Genomic DNA, 27,098 nt, shown 5'->3' with positions numbered 1-27,098 from the left:
GTCCGAAATGCTTCAAGCACTCTGGTGTGAGCACATGGAGCGAGCCTTCAGAGTGAAGGAAGTGTGTGTGACCTGTGACTTAGGCTGCACTCTGCCCCGATGCTCTTGGAGGAGACTGGGCTGAGCATTTACAGTCAGCCAGGGCCTGGAAGCTGAGAAAGCGCAAACAGCTTTCTAGATGTCTTTCTGGTTGGGCTTCCTTACTTTGCATTACACATTTCGCTTCACTGGTTACTGTAAGAGCTACTAATGACTCTGCTACACGGACACTCTCAGAAGATTGTTTTGCCCCTGTGTTTCATGTATCCCACCACTTATTAGAAGCAGCCTTCTATTTATCTATCTATCTATCTATCTATCTATCTATCTATCTATCTATCTATCTATCTATCTACCTACCTATCTATCTATCTATCTATTTTGAGATTCAGCTATTTAAGACAAATCTCGGCAACTGACAGCCACACAAAGTTACTCAGAATCCAGGCACTCTCAATATAATCTTTGAGAGACAAGTTACTGACTCTTGATTTCATAGGCGTTTTTTTCTGGGTTTTAAAACTCAGTATGGAGAACACGAAATGAGACTTATTTGCCAATGCTGGACAGACCAATGACTTAGGCAATGACTCGCCACGCTTCTGGAACTTATCTTTGGGAGAGTCTGAGCTGAACATGTTCAGTCCCTTCAGTACCGTTAGAAAGCTACACAAAGTTGTTTAATTTGGTTGCAAATGTCTGAAAACACATGACTGGGTTAGACATAAAAGCCTCACTTCTGATCCTGCTTTACAATGCCTTACTCACACGTCTCGAAGTGAACGAGAAGTCAAGATGTGGGATAAGATTCTAAGGCCATTTTGGTGTGCCTTGCTGGTTCAGCTGATGATAGAAAGTCGATGGTGGTACAGCTCAAATGCTCTATTCCTCCCTCAGTAGGCACACCCCTTTCTAGATCTCCCTGGAACCAGGAAAGTGTCCTCAGACAATACCTAATTTGCATGTCTCCTTCTGTGGCACCCTAATGAGATTTAGAGATTTATCCTCCCAATTCTGTTTTATTAGCAGACTCTGAACGTCCCACCTTACAGGACAGACTGGGTTCCCTTGACCCTTTGGGTGTGCCAAGGAGGATTCCTGTCTCTGCAGTTGACCCCAGGAATCAGCTTCACTTTGTGGACTGGGCTGGGGGGAAACCTTCCCCAGCTGCAGGAGTGGTGAGTGTCTGGGCTGGGGGGACACCCTCCCCAGCTGCAGGAACAGTGAGTGTCCAGAAAGAGGAAGTGACTGCAGGGCAGAGACTAGAGAGAAGCACTTGTCACAGCATCATTTGTAATGATAAAGAAAAAAAAAACTGGAAATAACTTGAGTATGTAGAAATCATTAGTAACGCCATATTGCCCACTTAAGTAAAATTAGTATAAGTTTTCGAAGGATATTTAATGTCATTTAAAATGTCTGACTATACTATTAAGTAAAAAAGCATATATGTGTTTAACATAGTTCATTTCAGATAAAATTATTATTCATCCATCTGCTTGTATATATATATAAAGACAATGCCTCACTCTGTAGCCCACACTGGCCTTCAACTCTTATTAGCTCTGAAGTGCAGGGATAACAGGTGTGTGCATATGCATACCCCCCTACTCTCACACACAAACATATACACACACTCCCCCAATCCCAAGATAAAGAGCGACCTTACAATCTTCTAAGAGCCAAGCTTATGATGTAAAATGAAAGAGAACGCGTTACAAAAGGGAAGAATAGCATGTGAAATGGACTAAGTCGAGTATGTACTTAGCCAGGCACAGGACCACGATTTCAGGTATGGCATCCTATGAAGTGGTTACTGAGGTCCAGTTATGCTATGAGTCATTGCTCTAAGACATGGGTTTTTATTTCTAAGCTTTCAAAGAACCTAGGTATGTACTAATGTTCTTATGAATCGTCGTTTCATAGAAACTTAACTTACAAGTTTTTCCTTTTCCTGAAGCAGTAGACACATATTAATTTCTCTAATTTGGAAGCCACCATGAATATTTTCTTAGGGACCAAACCACAACACCAGGCCATACCAGGAAAAAGCCTACCGATAGGTGGATGAAAAAACCCTTACTTTAAATTATCCAAAGAGGAGTAAAATCTGGGACCAAGAATTCTTTTCTACAGAATCAGACTTCCAGTGAACATTCTTAAACTAAAATCAGTGTGCCCATCAAAAGACCTGCTCCACCATCATTTGCTCTGCATTTCCCAAATTCTCTGGTTAAATCTACAATGGAAGGGAAAACTGGCTTTATTAGCGTGGGACCACATTTTGCGGTCTCGCCATAGCCAATGACGGCCATAGGTCTGTCTTAGGTCTGCATCTGGAACCTGAACCAGGGCAATGGGCCCTCATGTTCTATTATTAAGCCCACTGGATTACTGGTTCTAATTAAGAACAGTGTTGCTGGCTCACACAGAGTTATTAATGTGCATTACTGCTATTATGGGAAGCTCTGACCTCTGCTCTGAGTCACCTGGAGTAAAACTTAATTATCACAGGGAGAAAATGGGAGTGAAGATGACGGGAGATGGCTGCTCGTGGGGCATCTGTGATTGCAAAGGACTACTTGATACTATTTGCTCCGCCATTACCAGAGTAATTACAGAAACCCCTTACTGAAATCTAAAAATAATTCACCCAGAACCTGAGACCACAATGTATCTTTTTCATGTGTTATTAATTCAGCAAATTATATGGTATACTTTCAAAGCTCTAGAACGTGAGCTACAAGAAACTGAACTTGAGTGAAACTAGGCTGATGTCTGAAACCATACAACAGGACCTGCCGATATATGTTTAAATTGCATATTCAATTTGCTATTCTATCACTTGCTCTCCAAATCTGTACCCCTATCTTGTAGGGAAATACTATTGGTTATTCTTGATTATTGCATGATAAACTTTGATGGAAGTAATAAATTAGAAATCCAAATATCTTAGAACTAAGGTAATGGCTTTTAGTCTTTTCTTATTTTGAAAGTTGTATTTTTTTCAAAAGTCGGTGTGAAATCAATGGATTGATTCAGTTTGATATTTTAATTACAAAACTACTAACTATCTCCCAGTCCTTACAGCAGCTAGCAGGTAAAAACAGGTGAGCAGTAAGCAGGACACTGGGGCACAGCAGCAGGTGTCCCCACCAAAAGGAAACAGCTTGTCCTGCAGGAATTGTAACTTCAGACTAGGAATTTACCTTCCTGCTTTCTCTCAGGTTGGCTGCAGTCAGAGGGAGAAGGCGAGAGACACATTTCTTCATGCTCTCCTCCTTCTGGGATGTTTCTGATGGGCACTTTCATCTATTATTCTAACGCATGGAAATAACTTGGGTGTTCTACAAAAGCGCAAGCTATTCCAAAGGAGGATATCGAATTCTTGTTTTTGAGAAGTATATTGAAATAGCAAAGCATTTCTGAACTAAATCATTTGACAACTATCTACTCAGAGCCTACTACGTGTGAGCAATTAGTGTCAACGCCAGCCAGGACAGAAAAGAGAACCCATACAAGACAATTGGGTCAATATCAGGGGCGATGGCCGAAACACAAGCTTCCGAAACATGCTTTCATGTAGTAAGCCTCCTCTTGATACACCACCATACTGCACTTGTCTATTTAAATGCCACTTTAACCTTATTTCATTATCTACACTGCAAACATTCACGAAATTCTGAATGCGCTCCAGATACTCTCTCTGCCCACATAAATGGCAGCATTATTTGGCACAATGCCCAATGAACAGTTAGATGCTCAAAAATCAGACCAGACAGGTGACCCAAACAATGGCCATCAATAATATCTTACAGAAACATCCAGCTTTGTGTGCCGTGAGGCTGGTGGTCGATGTGGCATCTAGGACACATGCAGTAGCTAAGCATAAAACAGAACCACATCACTGTTACCCTATCTTACTAAAATGACCACCGAGCCTCAGGAAGATTTTTTTCAGGGTCTATTTTAGTTCCAGTAGGAGTGAAGAGTGAGCTGTGTTCCTCGCTGGTGGGAAGCCCCATGATAAGCTGAACTCCCTACGGGACTCTGAATCCTAACTCCAAGACAGACACAAGACAGCAGCAGCTCAGAAAAAGAGGCCTCAGCAGACATTTCCACATCATGACTTCCTGGTTTACGGAGACCAACTGGAAATATGGGAGGTGAAGAAAAATAAACTATCAGCATTTAAAGGCAGAAGGAGTCAGCCCACAAACAGGATGCTAGTGTCCCAGGACCATGACAAGTTCCTCCAAGGGGAACTGAAACCACCCACTTCCAAGAAAAGTGAGACTCCAAGTAGGGGCCATCAATTCATCTTCCGTGGAATACAATCTCACTTCCATGTAAGGAGCTTAAAAGCTTACTTAAATGTTGCTCTGGGTTCATTTCTATCCAACCCTTAGAAGTAACTGGAAGATCCTAGGCCTGCAATCAGGGGTACTCTGCTTCTTAGCTAATTTCATATGTTCTGTCTTTTACTTATCCTTGGAACAGACATATTAGGCAAGTTACATGCATGCATGCATGCACGCATGCATGCATCCATCCAATCAACTATTGTTTTTTCAAAACAGGGTTTCTTTGTGCAGCCTTGGCTATCCTTGAACTCACTCTATACACCAGGCTGCCCTTGAACTCACAGACTCTGCCTCTGAGTGCTGGAATTTAAAAGCATGTGCCACCATGGTATGGCTGTAAGTTATATCCCTAAAAACTCCATTAAGGGATCAGAGGCGGCCCTAACACCCTGCCCTGGTCAGGGGCTATGTATGTTCTCGGTTCTGAACCTCAGTTTGGTTCTTGACAATTCTTAACCAAGAACAGGCTATGATACTATTTACCTCTTTAGCATGGAAAAACTAGCCCTGATGTGAGCCTAAGCATATCCAATGCCTGGCATGATACAGAAACGGAGGGCAACCGCCAGTGAGCCTACCCAATGGTGTATGCAAGCCTAAACAGCCTGATCATTCTTTCAGAGTAGTGGTCTACATGGCAATTTTCCTAAGGTGGGCATTTTGGTTATCAAAACTATAGAGAACAAGGATCTGAGCACATAGGCAGTCACCACAGACAATATCCCAATCACCCTCCCATGTGGTCAGGCTCAGCCTGAGCGCTGATGCTGTAAGGCTGGCTCACACCATCCTCTTAAAGCACAGCTCATCAACATGGGAACGGGGTAGAAGCAGCAACCATGCTAGAGGCTGAGTGCTCATTCCTGACTCCCATCATGACTGGAGCTTCCCATTTGTCTTGAGCTACTCTTCAAAGCACAGACTTTGAAAGCAATTCAAAGCAAGGAAAGAGATGGAGAGGAAAAGCGACTCTTATTTCACCCACTAACAAAATCTCTTGAACATTATTACAAGGTTCCACATAAGACTTCTTAAAGCGACCTTCCACAAACTACCAAAGCAACAACACATATTTGTTCATTTAGGTTACTTAATAAATAAGTACAATGTACTTATATTTAATTTAATATTTACAATGTACTTAAATTATATTGAGGGATGCTTCATAAACAAAGCATTGCAAGAAAAGATGACAAAATAAGACTGTTTCCTCAAAATACTTGAAAAGAAGTCCCACTGCTATTAGTAAAAACAAACAAACAAACAACAAACAAACAACCTCACCCCCACAAAACCAGTGTAAAAGCACAGTCAGAGAGTGTGCCTTTGTGTTTTAAATGAAATGTCAGGGCTAGCACATAGCAGAGTGGGTAGACTGCTTGCCTAGCATGTTGGATACCCTAAGTTGAGCCCCACCACCTCATAAACTGGGCATGGTGAGACATGCCTTTGCTCTCAGAACTCAGAAGATGAAGGCCACAGCATTAGGTTCAAGGCCCCCTCAGACACAAAGTAACTTTGATGCCAGTCTAGGTTACATGAGATGCTGTATGAAGGAAGAAAAAAGAAAAGAAACTGAGTATCAAGAGACAATCTGAATAACTGAACTAAAGGGAGAAAATTGTTTTTAGTATCAGTGCGGAAGTGAGGCCAGGGATGTCTTTTCCTTTCCAAGGGCCAGCAATAAGCATTTGGAGTATGAGACCAATATTCTACTGTCCCTGTAGATCTAAGAATCCATGAGGTTTAAAGTTTCATTGAAAACCCCAACATTGTTGCTCACAAGGTACTCTGAACCACATAACAAACCAAAGTAAATCCAACCTTGTCCAAATACACACAAGGTTTTATACAGCAAGTGTTCATGGGTCATAACACCACACTATGCTTCTTTACTGAAAAGCTACTTTGACCTTATTTTTATCCCTGCATAACATCCTTGTGCTAACCAGTGATGCAAGAATATTAGCACGATAATGAACTTCACTGATAGGAAAGAACAAGTGAGATTGCAAAACTAGAAAATTATTCTAAGCAGGATAGCAGTGAACACAAGACCACAGCAAGACTAATTAATTAGTTCATCCCTAGAGGACTAGACATACAACCAAGCCAGATCAGTATGGATGAAACCAACTTCCATGTCTACACAATGGCTTCTACTCATAGCATGAGTAATTTCCAGCTATAATTTTACCGATCTATAAAGCCATAAGAAAGCATTCTCTCGTGTACTATCACATGAATTATGTTTCCAAACTAAGAAATTTCCTTGCAATTCATAGTCAGTTCATCTAACCCAACAGCATTCCAGAGAAGCTGCGACACTCTTGACCTTGTTTGGATGGCATGTTTATACTTCATAAATCCCTTTCACATTCATTATCTCAATCTTAATTTACTGCTCATGGTTGAGAACAAGGCTAAAATAAACAGCAAAAAGAATCAGACACTTGCCACTGCAGGAAGATGGGACAGAGGACGACAGTGTCTGGGCTTTGACCCTTTGAGAACAGAACCATGGCCAGTATAGTACTTATCTCTACTGTTATTACTTAAAACAAGCTTTTTTTACTAATTGTTACTCAATTAAAGATAATTATTCTGTCTACTGCACATAATATGCAGAAAGAAAGGAAGCTATTATATAATGACCTATACTGCCTAATATTTTGCTAACAACACACATTTAATACCCAAATGTTCTAAGACAGTTCGAAAACACAACACACTTAAAATACTGTTAGTAAGAGGAACACAAATATTTCTACATGAAACTTCCCATTATTATTTTTCTTTTTGCAAAAATAAAAACTGTATGCATTCCAGGACTGAAAGCAAGTTGAGAAGAAAAGGGTTTATTGGGCTTTCACTTCCACATGGCAGTCCATCCCTGAAGGAAGTCAGGACAGGAACTCAAGGAGGCAGGAGATGATGCAGGAGCCACAGAGGGGAGCTGCTTCCTGACTTTCTTACAGAGTCCAGGACCACCGGCCCATGGATGTCACCACCCACAATGGGCTGTGCCCTCCCGTACCAATCACTAAGAATATGCCTTACAGTAGGATCTTATGGATTCATTTTCTCAATCGAGTCTCCCTCCCTTTAGATAATTCTAGCTTATGTCAAGTTAACATAAAACTAGCCTGTATCCATCTCATACTCAAGCATATAAGCTTGTATGTGTGCTAATGTGTGCATACACATGATACACAGGTATCAGTACATGTATATAAGAGTTTGCCTATGCATGTGCATAGTCTCAGCTTATAAAGCAATACAGAGCAGAAGATAAAGATCTAAGGAGTCTATGGCAGGGACACATGATACAAAGACAAAACCAACGCAGGAATGAAATGGCTTCGACAGGAATCTATTGTTTGAAATGTAAGATTTCTCCGTGTGGCGGCTGAGTCTGAGGAGTTTGTTTATCCGATGACTATCAACTGGGGCTGATCAAACACAGGAAAATGACCTGGAGACAAAATGCCTGATTGACAAGAAGCCTATCTCAAGCTGTTCTACTGCACACACATAATTTGATGATGACTGGCTCTGATAATGACTTTAAAAGTAAAAGTGTTGACTGTATTCCGAATCATGTAGAAAGAAAACAGATTTCAAAATATTCTGTTGCCTTGAAAACCAACAATAAGGTAAAATTTCACAATCAGAAAACCAGATTAATTAGTAGCATGTACTTTCTGGCGATACTGGAAGATAGTCCAGTTAATGATGATTTGGGATTATTAGTGTTTCGTGGTGGTGGTGGGATTAACAGGAAAACAAACAGAGACTAGTGAAGGCTCTAGTTCTGTAGGAAACAGAGTGGCCCTTCCCTTCTTGCTGCAGACAAGAGCCAGAAGGAATCTGTCCGGAGTTTTGAGTTTTTATCTGGCACACTGACTGATGAATTACTCGTGGTCCTGTGGGGAGGGAAAGGCTGAATCCAAGCCGGAAGAGTGGCCTCATGGCCATGTTAGCAGCTCCACTGGAGAGGGGAAGGGAGCTAGCATGTGGCCACTTGACTGCTGTTTCCTGATCTCTGGTTCAGTTTGCTACTGATGTCACCAGGGAAGAGAGGCAGCAGCTTAAAGTGCTGGTTCCTTGTTTATCATCCTTTAATCTATTTAGTTACTGGTGACTTGCCTTAGAATAAAAATTAATTGATGCTACAGAAACCCTTATAACAAGATAACAGTAAACAGATGAGAAAAGCGAGATGAGGGAGAAGGTTGTGTATGATGGGGGGAGGGCAGTATTAAGTCTTCCTTCGCCAAGGTCATTCCTAACACCAAGTAATCCGCATCTGCAGCAGCAGAGTTAATTGATTCTATCTGGCCATCAAGATATACTTCAAGATATAATTTGGGCTCTAAAATTTACATTCCAATCTTCCTTAGTGACATACACAGTTATTCCATTCATTAATTAAAAACTACATACCAATCAATACACCTACTTATAAAGACCCCCGGCAAGTTGTACAGAGTGATTTTTTAATCATGTATGTGTTCAGTGTCCATGGGTATCCATGTGGACACGCCTGCATGTGTGTGGAAGATGGAGGACAACCTCGAGGGTTGTCCTCAGGAACAGGGCCCGCCTCCTCCGAGATGCCCACCTCCTCTGAGATGGGGGTCTTTCTTTTTTTTTTAATATTTATTTATTTATTTATTTTATATACAATATTCTGTCTGTGTGTATGCCTGTAGGCCAGAAGAGGGCATCAGACCACATTAAAGATGGTTGTGAGCCACCATATGGTTGCTGGGAATTGAACTCAGGACCTTTGGAAGAGCAGGCAATGCTCTTAACCGCTGAGCCATCTCTCCAGCCCCGAGATGGGGGGTCTTTCATTGGCTGATGCTCAACAGTTAGGCTAGACTGGGTGGCCAGCAAGTCCTAAGCATCCACCTGTCTCCACCTCCCCAGTATTGGGATTAGAAGGGTACAATCGTATCAGGCATTCTTATGGGGATCTGGAAACTGCACTCCTGTTACAATCAGATGCTTTACTGAGCCATCCCCCAGCCTCTGCATAATACAAAGATTTAAGAGTGGTATCTTGACAAGTGAGCAAATGAGAAGTGCCAAGGGAGGGGGATGTGAAGCCCAAGCTTAGATGGAGGCAGCATTGTTTCTTCACAGGGTGGTGAAGGCAGGCTGCTTAGAAGGTGACCCACGCAGGGTCTTAAGAAACAGATGGAGGGAGCCAAGGGTAGGCGGAGAATACAAGTCCAAAGACTGGACGGTAAAACTAGATCCACTGTGTGGACGAGCACTCGAGAGCTCTCCACTGCTGCCATGAGAGAGTGGAGGAAAGGTCAGGAAAGTCATGGGAAAGGGCAAAGAGCAGACAGGGCCTAGAGCCACAGCAATCGTTGTGGAAGTCTTAGTGGAGAAAAACAGAAGGTGTGCAAGAGCCATGTGGAGCTGGGCGGTGGTGGCGCACGCCTTTAATCCCAGCACTTGGGAGGCAGAGGCAGGCGGATCTCTGTGAGTTCGAGGCCAGCCTGGTCTACAAGAGCTAGTTCCAGGACAGGCTCCAAAGCTACAGAAAAACCCTGTCTCGAAAAACCAAAAGAGCCATGTGGAACAGACCAAGACTGCTTTGTCCTGCACAGTATTCGGACCCAGAGCCTACCTACGGCTTGTGCAGTGCGGATAGCAGTGGAGTACAGAGATTTCAGGCACACGCCCAGAGATGTTTATCTTTACGGCTCATCGTGGTAAAAAAAAAAAAAAAAAACAAAAAACGCACAGGCATGCTCACAATGGGACAAGTCTACCACGGTGACACTGTGGCCCCAGCACGCCCAAGACTGCATTGCACAGACTTTTGTTAACTGATCAGCTACACCTGTGCAGAGGGGTGGGCCGCTAATGTGCTGCAGTCCAGGAGGCCTGCGAAAGCATCACCTTGTTCTTCGACATGGCATTAAATCTCTGCTCCTGACATCACTTGCTGGTGGGGCCCAGGCAACGGCCCTGAGTCAAATGGTACCAGGGGTCAGGAAATCATCAGCTCTGTGGGCAGAGCTCTGTGAAGATGCATGACCAATCCTAGAAAACTCAGATGATGTACCAGCGATGTCTTGGTTGGCCAGGAAGGTGTATAACCAGAACAGACATCCAGATAGGCAATCATGGACAATGCCTTAGCATGTGCAGGATGGGCTATTTCCAGGGGATGACCCTTTAAGAATGCAGAATTCCAACCTATGGGTAATTCACAGGCTAGAACCAGGAATTCTAAACTGTGATTTTATTTGTTTGTTTGTTTTTTGGGGTGGAGGGGTTCTGCTGTATAGCCCTGGCTGGCCTATAACTCAATAGGTAGATCAGCTGGCCCTGAACGCAGAAATACAACTGCCTCTGCCTTCTGAATGCTGGGACTAACGGTGTGTGCCACCAAGTCCTGTACCATTACTGATTTTTTTTTCTTAAATGTAACTAAAATATCAGTGCAATAAACCTCTGGGGCTAAAATACATGTCCTGGCTGGGTTCTTTCCTGCCTTCAAAATGAAGAAAGGCAATGAAGTGGGTCCCTAGTACAAATGAGCAAAATTATACACCATATGCACACGAGTGCACACACACACACACACACACACACACACACTTCTTCCTTTCACACTAAAGATGTCAATCAAGCTATGAACTGCTGTGAGGCACAGTTTTGAGTGTTTGCTGATTTTAATGATTACTGACAATTCAGAGAAATGTTGTGCATCGACTTTTTCTCTTCGAAGGACCCTTAAGAGAAGGGATCAGATTTCCTGGCCAGAGGAATGGCTGGCCATCAGATGTCTGAAACAGCACCAGTCTTCCCAAGGAGCCACTCTGATAGGAGAAATGACTGCTATACAAACCGACAAGAGACGATGATCAAGCAATGTTCTTTGTCCTACAACTTCAGAACAAGTAGGTGGAGAGCATGGGAAATATTTATGTATACCTTTTCCCCTGAAAAGGTCAAGGGTTCTGGAAAATATATGTACGGTAGCACAGGACAGAAATAGAAAGTTAAAGGTGAACAGAAAAGAAAGCCAGGACTACATTACTCCCCAGATACAAGAGTCAGATAGCGGAACACCTCTGGAATGCCAACACGGGCTTGGACTCAACTTAGAATGTTTTATCATCAAAATAAGAAGGACATATAATTATGAAACTGAGTCTTCATTGAAGAGAAGCCCTGAGCCAAAGGGCATTTGGATTTTCTCAGCTCTGTAGACAGAAGAAGGTACTTCCTCAAGGTAGGCGGGGTGGTGGGTGTGTCTTTCTCATAGCCATACCCTGTGTGCAATGCCAGTCAATTGACTAGGACCTGGGCTACAGGCAGACAGTTCTAGGGCTAATGTATTAGGCTATGATGGCTTTGAAACCCCCAGTGAAATCTATGCTCCCTGGAGTGATTATCAAAACAGGCTCTGGGAAGGTACTATATCATGGATTTTCTGGGTTACTATTACCTCTTAACCTTTAAATAGGACAGATAGTAGGAAATGTGAACAAATGGATGACACACTTTAACGTGCTGATGACTGCATCTATATTAAGTTGCCTCATGTGCCGATACCGGATGAACATGTTTCTGGTCATCTCTTTGGTACATTTGAACTTGCACGTGAGTCACTAAGAAAGTTTACTCAGCCTTACTATCTTTTTTTTTTTTCATTTGGTGAGTTCAAGCCTGTGCATGTTCGTTCACATAAAACTGTACCAACGACCTACATCTACATCACTCTCAAACAAACACCAGGCCAGAAGCAGGTACAACTGGTTGGCACAAATCTTCCCAGCATCCAGGGACCAGTTGTATAACAGGGACCAGGCTGCCAGTTGAATCATGATGAAGCGACATCATGGGCTGGCAGGGGTTCTAAGTTTCAGGTGCTCCTGTCTCACTTTTATGTCTACTGAGAAGCCTGTGAACGGCTGTGTGATTAGGAATTTGGAGACACCGAGAGTTCCCATTGTGTCCTCCTTCTAGATCCGATTCATTCAAAAATCTTCTCAGAAAATAGGTTAACAACTGTCAATTGTATCTTAAAACTGATCATGCATGTGATTGATAAATTCCCAAAAGCTCTACAACCAAAATCAGACAGAGATGTCAGATATTTGACACTCGACTTGTCAGTCACTGCTCTGGCACGGCAGCTGTCACCCGGGGAACCCGCATCTCAGATCTGGGAGTTGGCCTCTCTGATAGGTTTGTAAATATTGCACATTTCCACTTACAAAATATGACAAAACCACTACTTTTAAATGTTTTATGTGAGCTTTTGCTTACTATTTCATTTTACCAGTGTTGGGGGGTCCTACTTAAAAACGACAACGGCAAAACAATAAACCTGGTTGGGATAGCGCTGCTGGGGGCAGACGAGGCCCCGAGGCTGGGTGAGTCTCACCCGGAGAAATGTTCGTGTAGATCCTTCACCCTTATGAGCAAGGGCTCCGCTGTGTTTGTTACTCAGGAAATTTAAGGAGTCAAATCAAGATCAGCTGTTTCAGAAGACACGGATTTCATTCTGACCTGGACCCTTCCTGACCAGCTTTCTAATTATCAACCAGGGAAGTTCCCCCCCCCCCCCCCAGTCAGAACCTGTTCCTGGGAGGCTTTTAAAAAATGAAAACAAAGAATAGATCGCATGATAGCAGAACACAAACCCAAGCCCCTAAATATGAAAAGCCCCTTTAACGCCTTTCGTCCTTGCGAGAACTGTGTGCCACAGACACTATCATCATCCTGGCTTGACAGGGGTAAAGGGTGGGGAGGGACCTGGGCACGAAGAGTTAAGCGATTCGCTCAAGCAAGGGGCATGGCCTCTCTCTACCCTGATGCAGCAGCTACGGGAGAATCTGGACATGCAAAGCTTGGTTCTCCTAGGCACTCTTTGTGTTTCTTCTTTCTTTAAAGGGCTGAAGTGGGGTGGGCCAAACACAGAAGTCATCAAGAGGCCATTTCATAATCTATTCAAGAGGTAGAGAGTGTGAGCACTCCTCAACAATCAAGATACCAGGTTCTTGATTCTAACCAGAAGGGGCAAGAGTTCAATAAATGTTGAAATCAAATGCTCAAACTCTTTGGCTTCAAAAACCTGAGCCAGAATTAATTACTATGTCTTTTAACGGTCAATTGCCTAGTATCAAATGTCAATTATAGGTAATAAATAAAAGGATGGTATGGAGAAAGTCTTAAAACACAGTCCTCCTTTGTACTTATGACTCGCTGATCTCACTGCACCCTGATACCACAGTTTGCAGGTGCTTAAGGTTCTAATGTACAATCACATGACTTCCACACTTCATCTCCTGATGACTGATCATACCCAATGCAATGTAAATGCTCAGTTATTAGCTGTTATAACACACTTCTCAGAGAATCACGACAAGAAGAGGTGGACACATTCGGCACAGGTGCAACTTTTTCTTCAAACAGTTTCAATCTACTCTTGGTTGCATCTATGAGGTGGCAAAGCCACATGTATGAAGGGCTAGCTACATCATCTAGTGAGCTACATCCATGGAGAAAGAGCTACGCATGAAGGGGTAGTGATGGCTTCATCATTTGTGGCCTGAATCTGGAGATGATCATGAAACATGCTGGAAGAACCCTTGATATGCAAATGTTTTCACAGGTTTCATCTGCTTCCAGGACCAGAAATGTCTGCTTCCTCTTTTCATCTTTAAAGAAACAGCCCCTGGGCCATAACAAAGTATTCTTTGTAATTCTGGCAATCTAAGTATAAGTGTGAAGACTGATGGTTTGACAAGGGTCCTTCCACACAGAGGGCCATTACAGTTTATAAGAGAGACAGGCAGATGCTCCTGCATACACAGAAAACAAGAAAGATGCTGGTTTGTTCCCTAGAAGCAGTTTAGGCCAACCTAAGCAGGTGAGAGAGAGAACAGACAATCAAGGAGAGGACTTTGTCATCTCTCAGCAGAGCCACACACATGACCAGGGCTGTTTGTACTGAGTCTACTTTATTGCTAATTACGGGTACCCTATTAATGTTTTAGGTAACCCACTTATGTTCATCGTACCCTATTAATGTTTCAGGTACCCCATTTATGGTGCTGCAGCTGTACTTCTTCCTTTGACCACGTTCTCACCAAAATTTCCTCTCAGAAGTGTCCAGTTTGAAGCCAAATGACCCTACTCAAAGACGCTGCCAGGCTTCTGGTACATAAAAGCCATTGTTAAACAAGTTAATCCCTCGAAATGACTATAATATTTTGGTTTGGAGTTTTCACTGGTTATTTTTGAGTGAGGTTTTGCTATGTAGGGCAGGCTCAGTAATATATTTGCTATGTTACCCAGGCTGGCCTCAAAGCTGTACTAGTTCTCCTGTATCAGCCCCCAAATCCTGGTATTATGGGTATGGACTACCAGGGTCTGGTTCTACTATAAAATTTTAAGAATAATTTCTGGAGAAACACAAATATTATTATTCCCGGCCTCCTGCTAAAGTTCTAACGTACCTAGGGGTCAGTGAGCAGTTCATGAACAGGTCACTTACTCCAGATGATAATCATAACGTTTAATTACTAGCCTCTTTTCTGCATTGAAGATTCACCCGTGTGGAACTGGTGGCTAACCTCTTTCCATTCAGTTACTACACTTCAAGGGCACAAGTTCAGAGAGCAAATAGGTACCCAATTTCAAAACTTTCACCCAAGAGTGGGCAAGTATTTCCAGCAACCATAAAAATAAATGCTTTCTCCTGATCCTCATGTCTGTAATGATACCAAACTCTTGGTTTTCTAGCCCGGAATCTTACAGTCTTCTACTCCTCTTTGCCCCTAGACACACCCTCTAGCCCACATTAGGTCAGGAGTAAGCCCTGAGGCGGTCTGAGTCATCCCGCCCACCCTCTTTACTCCAAGTGTTCAAGACCGCTCACCATGTCCCCAACTCCCCAACAAACACAAGACAGAGCAGGCAGATGAGGAGGTACCCTCTTCAGTCCTGGGCCTGGGCAGCCCACTGCATTAGGACTCATGCAAAGGCTAGCTTTCCTCTGTTGCCCCTACTACATGAGAATCCGTGGCAGCTACAGCTCTATGATCTCTTGTACGTTATTCAGTAAAACCCTCCTAGAAGGCGGGCAAATGCTTGCCTTAGTGATGGCCCAGCACCATCACCAGCATGGTGTTTATCAATGTTTGCTAACTCAGATAAAAAGGAGACGCATCCCTTACTTCTGCCGAAGAATGACTTGATCTGCTTTAATCAAATGTATTATTCATTCACAAGAAAATTATAATGTTCCTACGCAGTCCGTTCTTTTCTAACACGGTGTCAGGATTTGTCAGACAAAGATCCCTAAAAGAATGTTTCTTTTTATCAAACTCTTGCAGGCATCAAGCAAATAACATGATGTACCTTCTCTGTGCTGTGTAATGTCAGGGTGTTGCACGTTAGCTAACCATGAGCTGTCTTGGTGACCAGCTATGCACAAGGGGATGGCTCTGTTACGTATCAGGAAAGACAGATTCTGCCTATTTTCTCGTGCCTCTGCTCTGAGCTTCTGATTCTGCTGACTGGTTAAGTGGACTTAAGGAGGCCTATTTTTTTCCTAAAAATCTTGCTAAATCTATGATGGCTCTTTCAGGGGCCTTCAGGAACAAGTCTCTGTAGGTGGCGGCAAATGGAAACACATAGACCCCGGCGATGAGAGCAAGCAGAGAGATGAGGAATGCATTCAGAAAACAGCCCTCAGAGCATGCATTTTGGAGTCCGAAGAGTCAGAGTCCAAGTTTCGGCTCAACCATGCTTGCTGTAAGATCCTGATCAATAAGAAGGAGGTCTCCTCCAACTTCTTAAAACTTAGGCAGCATTACCAGATGCAAACTGTCTCCGAGGACTGAATAAGTCATTTCTGCATACCAACCAGCAACCAGCAAGAATTAAATATAAACTCTGGCAGCAAGGATCATTTAGACATTTATATATAACACATGGATTTGCCACACGTGTTTCCTCAAGTTCAGTTTTGTTTGACCCATCAAAATAATTAAGCACATTTGCCAACTGCCACATGATCTTTCAGGTCTTTATATAATGACCTACTGAGTGTAATTAGCATATCCACACGCCTTTGTGACAGGAACGGCTAAATGAATGCCCGAGAATGTGTATTTTTAAAATACACCACACTATCAACACTAGTCACCCTCGTGTGCATTATATCAGACCTCTCTCCAGCTCTGCACCCACAGAACACATACATTCCTCGTTCTTCTCTCACCCTTGTACGTTTATATGAACTGGAGGTGGGGAAAAGGTCAGAGGAGGGGTTGTAAATTTCTGAGATTCATGGCAACTCAATAAGGACACTCTGTGAGTAAAACCATAACTGGCAGGTAGAGATTTCCAAGGTTTTCACTCCAAATGACAATATACACATTTACCTTAATATACCGGTCAAACACCTCCAAGGCGTTGCTACACAAAGCCAAGGTTCACATAAACAAACAAGGCATAGGTGTCTAACAGCCCACGGAAGACAGGCGGAGTTGACACACCTGTGTGGTATGATCATTTTGTTCAGGCTTCCCAGGTACATTCTACTAAGGCCAGTAGTGAAGGTGGGGTGCCAGATGCCTGTGTAGTTTGGACACTGCCGGGCAAGATGGCGCTTTCTCCTCGTTATCCTAAGAAGCACCCCCAAAGACAACTGGCAAAAAATGAACAGTAGGTACCCAAGGTTACCAACTATCTGACAAAGGATAAATCAGAAAATAATTCAACCGAGTTCTGCCAAAATGTCAAATACACGCACATAGTAGGCACCTCGCAAACATGAGCATTGGAGGTTTCAGCCACTCAAGAGGACACTGGAAATGCTGCAGGTACCACTATTTCTAAACGGTGCTGCAGCATGTACTTGGACGGCAGGAGGTCTTAGCAGCGGGAGGCAAGTCATGTAGCCTGAAGGTGGCCAGGCTCATCCCCCCCCCCCCCACAGGACCTGTGTTTCAGTAAGGTTTTACTCTGTGTTTGTACAGGGCAACTCTCAAGGATTAAACACCATGTTGACTTTAGAGAATTGCCTTCATCCTAAAAATAAACAGTTCTAATTATAAAATCAAAGACATGGTAATAGAGGCCGAAGCGAAAGAGTTTTCTATTTGGAAACATGCATTTTATTTCCTGGGGATTCTTTTTTCTAATACTACAGCTATTTTTGTGAATTCCAACAGTCTTTAGAGTAGTATATTAGTAAAATGTCTGTTGTATATAAAGTGTTTCTTACACTTCCAAAATTCTCCCCCAGGAGGAAGGAAAGCAGCACCTGAGGTGGTTAAATACATGGCTGAACCAGAGACAAATGGAGGAAGAGCCGATGAAACACAATATTGTACCCAAGTTCTTAACTATGTTTTGGCTAGAAAAAATTTATGAAGATTATCTATTTTTTCCCAGTCTCAAATATGGCATCTGTTCAATTCTTCAACTACTGGGAATCTCAGACATACTGGCCAGGAGAACAGAATTAAGTTACAATTCCTAACTCAACAGTTTGGCTTGGCACATTGTCACTTCTTTGTAAAATGAAGAGAGAGTCAAAACAACGGGCAGGATGCTTTGGTACCTTGGCATGAGCCCTTACTGTGTTGTGTGCTGCGTGTTCTCTATTATGCTAATGAGCACAGTTCCAGAACTACTGTCAAGAGTATTCTACTTTGTTTTTTATTTTGTATTGCGAATCTTTTAGATAAATCAAGCGCACCCTTGGGAGGCTGTAGACAACTTTTAAGGGGCACATTTAACAAGAACTATTTTCCTAATATTGTCTGTTGCTTTTTCCTCCCTTCCCTTCAAAGAAATCTAAGAAATAAAAATGAAAGGTTTGGTTTTCAGTAGGCTGGGAACACGTAAGCCTGGAAAACCCCAAGACATGAATGGTGACAATATAATCATTTGTTTTTATTAACAATGCTACAAAGCAGCAACTGTAGCAGAAACCTACTCATTTTGGGATAAAGCAACAGTCACTTATTCCCAGGGCAGAAGAGAAATATTCCAGAGGAGAAAGCTTAAGATATTCTCTAGTTAGACGTGATGGAGATGCAGACAGTGGGATTACTCCAGGTTGCTATTTTATCTCGTTGGCTTCCTTTATGTATTTAGACAATTAGAGCAACTTAAAACTTTCTGCATCTAAACAGACTAAATTTTTTTTATTACATTTGTGTGTGTGTATGTGTGTGTGCCTGCACACAGGTGCACATGTGTGGAGATCAAAGGACAACTTTCAGTAGTGGGTGCTTTTCTACCACCATGTAGATCACCACCGGGGATCAAACTTTGGTCATCAGACATGGTGACAAATGTCCATACCAAATTAGTTACCTGCCAAGTCCAACTTAGACTTTTTCTTTAAATCAGTGCCTGACAAACCAGTTGTTTCAGAACAGTGGTTAATTGGCCTTATTTGTGAATCTCACGCGGAGAGTATGGTCACCATAGGAACATGGTAGGATGCTAGAGCCTGGGTTCCAAGAGGGAGCCCTTAAAAGCTGGCCCTTTCCTGTGCTCTCTCAGCACATCTCGGGCTTTTCCCGTACCAAGAGCTGGGCTCTTACAGTCATTTTCAATGATGTCCCCACTGGAAAGACACAGCCATATTCCTTACTGTCCCATAACATAGCCCGTGGACACGCTCTGTCATAGTCCCTACTGTTCTGTGTCACAACAGGGGGACAAGCCCAGCCCTACGTCCTACTGTCCTACTGTCTCTGTGTCACAACAGGGGGACAGACCCCGCCATACTCCTTACTGTCCTACGCCATAGCCGCTGGGATCCCTTTTATAGCTCTCATGGAAGCCACCTCCTCTTTCACATGAGCATCCTCTCCTCTAAGCAAGCCTTCCTCCTGGGCTCAGACCCACCATCTGGGAGAGAGCAACGGATGGAGAAACGATGCTTCTCCTCCTCTCCTACAGGAGCTAAGTCCCCTGTGAAGAATCAACTTCAGACCCTTTGGCTTCGGAGCCAAGGTACAGATATACGTTCCCACCAGTGTCTCCTCCTTTTTCTCTCTTCTCGCTCATCTGGAGCCCTGGGTAACTAACAGGAACTGCAGGATACCCAGCTGTGTATCAACAAGCTTTTACTTCCTTTTTCCTCTGTGTTTGAAGCACCAGCAGTCTCAGAATGCTAGAACTTTTGGGCACCAGCATCTGCCCTTCCTGACATGCTCTGTGTCATTTAAGACCCAAATTCTGCCTCAGGCTTGGAAGCTACTCTGTGCCCTCATATCATGTAAACCTGAGTTCTCCTCGGGTTTTCTCGCACAGTGCCATAGGGGGAAAATGTTTGCTCAATTCTTTCTCAAATGATGGGTGGCTATTCCTGTCTACTTCTGCTGACTTGTCTTGCTTTTCTAATTCACTTTCAAAGAACTGTAATGTATCCAATGACCGGGACAACTTGCAGAGAACCAAAAGCAGAGAGGAAATCAAAATGCATTGGGCATCAAGACCAGTGAAAGGTGATTCTATTTTAAGGACATCCCTTTCGATTGGTAAGAGTCTGGCATGTCAGAGGGTAGAGTCAGTTCCAGGCTCAGATAAACAAATTAGAGGGCTACCGAGTCAAGAAAAGCGGTGGGCGGTAGGGTTAGGAAGAAAGAAAGCAATGCTGGCATGGGAGGAGCACTGTTGATAATCCACACATGGCCCTTCATGGCCCTTCAGCTCAAACACCTTCTTGAGACAGCGAGAGCCCTGGACCTTGCAACAGAGCCTGAGCTGCAACAGTCTCTCAGCCAGCTGGCCTGGGCTCCTACCAGAAATCAGGATGCCATGTGGGACAAACTGTGCACCCGGATACTGTTTTTGTTTGCTTAGTCAGCTTAAGACGCCCTCACTGTAGCCCACGCTGGCCTAGGAACCCCTGCTGCTGTACGGCTTCACCTCTCAAATGCTGGGCTTGGAGGGACAGACCACCATATGCCACTCCAAACAGTTGGTCCATCTTCTAAATAAAAGTGTGGACACACTGGAGAATTTCCCACGCCGTAGTAAAAATAATAACCAGGAAGGAATGAGGAAGGTTGCGTGACCCTGAAACCAGCCATCTACAAGTACCCAACAAAAGCCTGAAGGAAGAGGACGCTTGAGTTATGTTTATTCTAACTACTTCCTTGGCTCCCCCAGTTTCAAAATCACAATCTGGTGGGGTTCTTTTCTACTCTTTACTATTGAATGTAAGAATATACACACTTAAAGCTTTTCCTAATAGGGTTTTGACAAAAAGAAGGATCAATATGTATTTGGTGACAGGGACTGGATCAGCTGTCTTTCTTTTACTACTCAAAAAACGCAAACTCCAAAGTGGGACAAAAATCTAATTTTTTTTTTTTTTTTTTTTGCACACGGACATTATACCACAGTAGAAAATCCTATGTGGTAGGTCACAGTCAAAATGCAGACACACTGAAAACACTGTATAAAGTTACTTTCATAATATGGGTATGTGTTTATAGGAAATATAACTAAATTTTGTGTACAGACTTGGGTCCCTTCCCCCAGATATCTCATTGTATATATAAAGATATTCCAAAAGCCTGACACGTAAAATATTTCTTGTCCCAAGCACACTAATAGAGGAGATATAACCTGGATTTCAATTTTTTTTTTTTTTATAACAACTCTGTAATGAAAAGCACTGACCTACTTTTCAGGTTACGGACTGAATCACTAGACATCTGCCTAGCCCTGTAGGTAGTAGATGACACTGGCGGTTCCAAAGTTTGCAGCCCCACTATCCTGTCTTTATAAGGCAGGCGAGGAATCTGCAGAGGTAAGACACTGTTAGCATGAGCCACGCTGCCAACTAACGTAACAGGCATGTGGAGAGCGGGACAGCACGGGGATGAAATGCAGACCGTGAGTGATGATGCATACATGATAAGAAGGTGCACGGTCAGCCGGGCGGTGGTGGCGCACGCCTTTAATCCCAGCACTCGGGAGGCAGAGGCAGGCGGATCTCTGTGAGTTCGAGGCCAGCCTGGTCTACAAGAGCTAGTTCCAGGACAGGCTCTAGAAACTACAGGGAAACCCTGTCTCGAAAAACCAAAAAAAAAAAAAAAAAAAAAAAAGAAGGTGCACGGTCTTAGCATGGTCCAAGCATGAAGGAGGCAGGGAAAGCCTGACCACGGCCTCGTAGGATTGAGGGGGAAAGTGGAGAACAATTTCAGGTGAGGTAGCAAGGAGAGCAAACGTCCTTTCCCGCCACACCCCACACCGTAAGAAGCAAGGAAGGCAACGCCCAGAATGTGTGATGTGACCAGAAGGGAGAAGTTACTTGAAGACCAAAGGACAACAGGGGGTGGTCCGGAACAACGCGAAATCTTTGCAGTGGAGGAAATCAATCAGCTAAGTCACAGTTTTGAGGTAAGGATGATACCAGTGAATCTGGGGCTGAGATAAGACACTCTAGTAGAAAATGCGTAAGTTGAGAGTGTGGAGCGGTGCTGTGAACAGATGAAAGAGGGCGAGACTTGGACAGAGACGGGCACCAGTGACAATATGAAAGGCACAACAAGGGCAGCTGAGACCCTGAGCACGCGAGGAAGCGAGCCCCTGGAATTCTATTAGCTCAGCACAGGACTGCGAGATGAAAGAACCATCTTATTAATATATCAGAACATTCAAGCTCGTATTTGATTGGCTTGGCTTCGGAAAACGGGGAGAATGAAGAGTATCTGTGGCCCAGGTCTGACAAACTGGTCTCTTCTGCTCCCTGAGGCACTTCATCTCCTAAACTTGATGGGCTTCCGCGCTGACAGACTCTTCTTGAGTAGATCGGCTAGTAGAAATGGAGGAACCCTGAGGCAGCCTGGAGTTACACGCTCCCCGCATTTCCACCCACATTTCACAATTTAGAACTTTGGTGTCTTCCCTAAAGCACTCCTGCAGATGTATCTACTTGCAGCCCACATCTCTTGACCATGACCGCCATGTCCAGAGTCAGAGCCCCCTTGCTGGTTTTCAGTTGCCTAATCTTGCTGGCTTCCCAGCTGATGTGCTATGGTCCACGCCCCCTCCCCATCTTAACCATGGTGATCTGCATTACCCAGTGTCGTGAGCACTGCGTTGGGGAGCCTGACTTTACCATCAGAACTCTTCACACCACAACAATTACCTTTCCACTGTCAGCTCTCCTAACCTTCTAGCCGTCCCATGTTCTACTTCCAAAAACTACTTCGTTTTCCTCTCCAGTGTATAAAATCTTTGCAATACTTGCTTCTGAGCTCCACACATTATTTTTTATGGAACAAACATTCTTGGCATCTTTTTCCATTTTCAGACAACTGGAGCAGAGTTAAATCTCAGAAGAAACAAATCATTGATTTCAATTGTGGCTGACCCCCATCCCACCTCCCCAGCCCTACCTCCCCATCTCCAGTGCCCAGGTCAATTAGTGCTAAGTTTGCACTTTTAAAATGTTTCTGCCCCCACTATTCAGAGGTATGGATTTATCTACCCTTTCTGCAACGTTTCCTATATTCTTCTATAATCTCTATGCTTAAAGGACTTCCTAGGTCCTAAAGGAAGCCACTCGGCCATAAAGTTGGCATCACTTCCAAGCCACCAACTAGTTATGGTTTCTCATAAGTAAGTCAAGGTCAGAGCACAAATGTTGCTCTAAGTCTTTCTCTATATTGTAAGACACACATGGTCAGCAAGTAAGAGTCTGTATTTATTCAATTCTCTGGGTGAAGTAGAACAAAGCTGGTGGCAGATTTTGAGGCAGCATCCCCCATCAATGTTGTGTCTTGCCTCCATAGATACAGCTGCCAAAATGATCATCAGCATTTAATACCAAACCTGGGATCTTGCAAGAGCCTCCATCTATAAATGGCAAGACTTGATGAGAATGGCTAAGTTACCACTACTAATGATAACAGCAAAGAGAATAGTGGTTACAGATATTTAGAAAACCTACACATATCAAAGATACCAACAGCAAAAATGGAGTAAGTGGTCTAGGAAAAAAAATCATTTTTAGAAAATGATTTGGTTCAATAAAAAAAAAACTAACGGCCCTAATTTTGAAGTATATTTCCTGTTTATAAAGCATGGCATATGGATCTATCATTTTATGGCTCCTGTGCTTTCTCCTTGACATCAACTCTTACATAACTTAAAACCAGCTGAGGAAGAGATTCCTTCTGAAATCCTCTCCTTTTAAACCTCAAGACAGAATTTGCTTCATCCCCTTGTTCCTACGGTGTATTTTTAGCTTCTTAGACTCTACGGCGCTCTATCCACCTGTAATTATGCTGCAGAAGCATCAGAAGACGCCAATGAAAGGCCAGTAGCAGACAAGATAGCCAAAGGCCTATTCACTGTCTTGACGGCTGCAGCGGGGCAGGGCATGCCTGGCAGAGTTCCCAACTCCCAAGAGCTAGACTTCCTCTCAGATCAGACCTCAGTGTGGGACGTGATGCATTCTCCCAGATTCCAGAAGGACTGGACCGGAAGAGCGATAAGGAAAAGGCACAAGAAACTCAACTTGATTGAGATGGCCTTCTGCACAACCCTCGAGAACCTGGAGGAGCACCACACACCAGCCCCACCCTGCTTCTCAAAACAAAGCAAACCAACGCCAGACTATAGCTTTAGCTTCAGTTTGGAAATAATGCTCATTAGTTTTGAATATTTTTTCTTTCCCCCACCCCCAAATGAGAAATGAATCTGAGCTTTACTCAGAACTACAGAAATGAGATGCTGTCAAGCAAGACATTTTGAAGGCAACGGGCAACACTCTCTAGCAGGCGGCTCAATGTAGTTATGCAGAATTTCTTTAGTTTTTTTTGGTTTGTTTGTTTGTTTTTCGAGACAGGGTTTCTCTGTGTAGCTTTGGTTCCTGTTCTGGAACTTGCTCTGTAGACCAGGCTGGCTTCGAAGTCACAGAGATCTGCCTGCCTCTGCCTCCATCGTGCTGGGATTAAAGGTGTGTGCCACCACCACCTGGCTCAGAATTTCCTTTTGTAAAAGACCATTACTGTCGTCGGATAAATACAAAGTGCTGTTATGTGTAAGCAGTGCTCAATGAGATCTGATGTTTTTAACTCTTTCCGCAATGATCTTTTCTCTCAAAGGTACTTCTGGCTCCTTGGTTTATTTTAGTATTTTGTTACTTAGCTGCAACAATGTAATTGCAAGGAATAAGACATTTATATTCTATTTATCAACATTAATAGAAGATGCGAATTTACTTTGGAACCTATAGCACATGCATCCTTCTTTGAAGATGCAGGAAGTGGAGGTGTTCTTATTTCCAAAGGAAAAACCGGTGAATGATATACACCGCAGAGCTCCAGGTGCCCATGAAAGTATAGGGATACTACCCTGCATGAACCCAGAGTTGACACCCACTCAAGACAAGGCCAGCTTGTTGATCACTTTCTGACAAATAATGTCAGCAGATTTCTCTCACAGAATTGATGGGCCCCTTGCGGGCTTCCATGAAAGAGGAATACTCTTAAAAAAAGACCAAGCCATCAATTTTTTAAAAAAATTCTTATTTTACTTTTCACACGCCAAGTCAAATTGTATCAAGAATATGTTCTAACTTCATCTCCATGTAGGCATTCTGAATACTGAGAAAATGCCCAAGAGCTTAGCGCTTAGCGGGTCTCACGTTTTTATCCTACGCCCATCTCCTGCAACATAACTTCTATCCTCTATGGCTATGACCACGGAAGTCTTCAGCAGCTGAGGCACTCAGAGCAATTATACTCACGGTTGACAGAGCTTGACCAGGTCTTGATCAGTGGTGTTGGGGGGCAGGCCTCGGATGTAGAGGTTGGTCTTGCTCAGCTGATCCCATCCTGAGTTGCTACTGCTGCTACTGTTGTTGTTACTGCTGCTGGTGCTGGGACTGGGAGGGGCCATGGGGTGCGCTGGGACCAGAGACTGCTGGAAGCAAAAACCAGAGTGTGTCAGAGTGGACGCAAGGGGGTCAAGTACCCATCAGAGGCTATGTGAGCCACAAAAATAAAACAAATAAATAAAATAAAGACGCCGAGATTAAACAAAGATTATCCTGAGCTACTGCGATGTAAAATTTAACTTGCAGGGAAAAAAAGATCTATTCATTTTAAGACAAAAACCAAACACACCCAAAAAACCCCTTCTTTCAACATGAAATGAAAGAACTTTACTCAGCAGTACCTGAAATGTGGATAAATGTATAATCAATTTATTTGCACATTTTAAGAAACATATCTCCTGAGACTCAAAATTAACTTGCATGAAGTCACACGATATCGTCATCTTAATATACAGTAATTTAGCAATCACTAGGCTTTTGAAACGGTGTCCAGATTCTGAAGAATATCTGAAAGTAGTTGACTATTTGATTTAGGATACTCTTTAAAAAGAGACCTCTCTTAATATGTAATAAAGTTAAGAGTTTCATCCAGAGCTACACACTTCTAAGCTAGATCCATGGCTTCTGGAGACATCTAGATGAGATTTGCCACAAGCTGCCTATCCCTCTGGTAGACCTTGTGAACTTTGACCCCTGTGAGAATGCTGTGGCAGTCAGAATCCTTCACTGGAGCACATCTTGCAGAGCCTGCAGTCAGGGGCTTCTCGGGCTTTGCTCTCCTGTAGGAGGACACCTAGGATGGTGTCTGAAGCGCACACACCAGATACTGCCTCTTCGCGAGCTTCTGGAAGGAAACCCCTCTCCCCACGCAAGACTTTTGAGGAAGTTAAAGGGCCTGAGGACAGTGAGTAGGACCCAAACTGTCCTCACAGCCAATGTGCAGAAGGGCAGGTATAGTCTCCTTTCTATTTTCTAAGTGATAAACATATTAAGCCAAGAGCAACCCTTACACACAAAGTTTGAACACACGAACTTAAATACTTGCTAGATACTCAATGAAGATTTCAAATATCGATGCCAGACATTTACAACTACAGACAAAAATGCAAGGCATATAAAAGAAAAACTAAACTACACAGCAGAAAGTGTCAATGGCACACATATACAATAAATATACTCTTTTTATCTTGCTAGCTATTTCCCCTGCCCACTGCAGACTCCACTTTCTGCACCTAGTTTTGCCATGGCACCCTAAGGGCACAACTTGAGCTGAGAACTCAGAGACTCTTTCTTCTGGTCCTTTTCCTTCCTCCCACCATTCTGGGTCCCTGCTAAGTTGTCATGCAAATACTTCTTCATCTAAAGAGACTCTTTTAGGAGGGGAGTTCCTGGAAGAATAAACAAAGAGTGAGGAAATTCTACTTCCTTAAGAGCTGAACCTGAACTGGGCCTTGCTTCATCCAAATCCCAGACTGCCCTGCCTGAGATCACACCCTTCCCCCCTGTGATTCACGCCTTTCACTGGCAGGCAAGTGAATTCACATGTTGCCCATACACCACTGGCTTTCCTCTAAGGACTAAAGGCACCAGTTTCTAAGTGTTTAAAAAAATGGTACTCAGTCCTGTCCCCTGCTCTGATACAGATGTCACACAAGGATCTTGCCTTTCTTCTCTCAAGTCTCTGAGTATCTCCAGTTACCTACCCTCTTCTTCTCGGAGTTGGATTGGGAGACTAGAAAGGGGCAGTCATTAACCCCCATCTCCCAAGCTCTGACCAACAAGACAGCTTGTAACCATAGACAGAAGTAGGTAAGCCTGACTTT

General features: G+C 43.4%; 1 protein-coding gene across 9 annotated transcripts in view; it reads right to left on the bottom strand.

The window, feature by feature from the left end:
* Positions 1–27,098, bottom strand: part of Rbms1 (RNA binding motif single stranded interacting protein 1) — a 212,816-nt gene that overhangs the window by 58,482 nt on the left and 127,236 nt on the right. For 7 of the 9 annotated variants that reach the window (XM_038336648.1, XM_038336651.1, XM_038336654.1 and 4 more), the window contains exon 2: positions 25,186–25,361. In XM_038336648.1, the coding sequence (XP_038192576.1) occupies positions 25,186–25,361 (176 nt within the window). The remainder of the gene's footprint in view (positions 1–25,185; positions 25,362–27,098) is intronic. The other 2 variants (XM_038336649.1, XM_038336652.1) reach the window with 1 other exon arrangement.

The sequence above is a fragment of the Arvicola amphibius genome, chromosome 7 (assembly GCF_903992535.2).
Source record: "Arvicola amphibius chromosome 7, mArvAmp1.2, whole genome shotgun sequence".
Lineage (NCBI taxonomy): Eukaryota > Metazoa > Chordata > Mammalia > Rodentia > Cricetidae > Arvicola > Arvicola amphibius.
The sequence above is the reverse complement of the archived record's forward strand: the minus strand, read 5'-3'. Positions and strand labels throughout refer to the sequence as shown.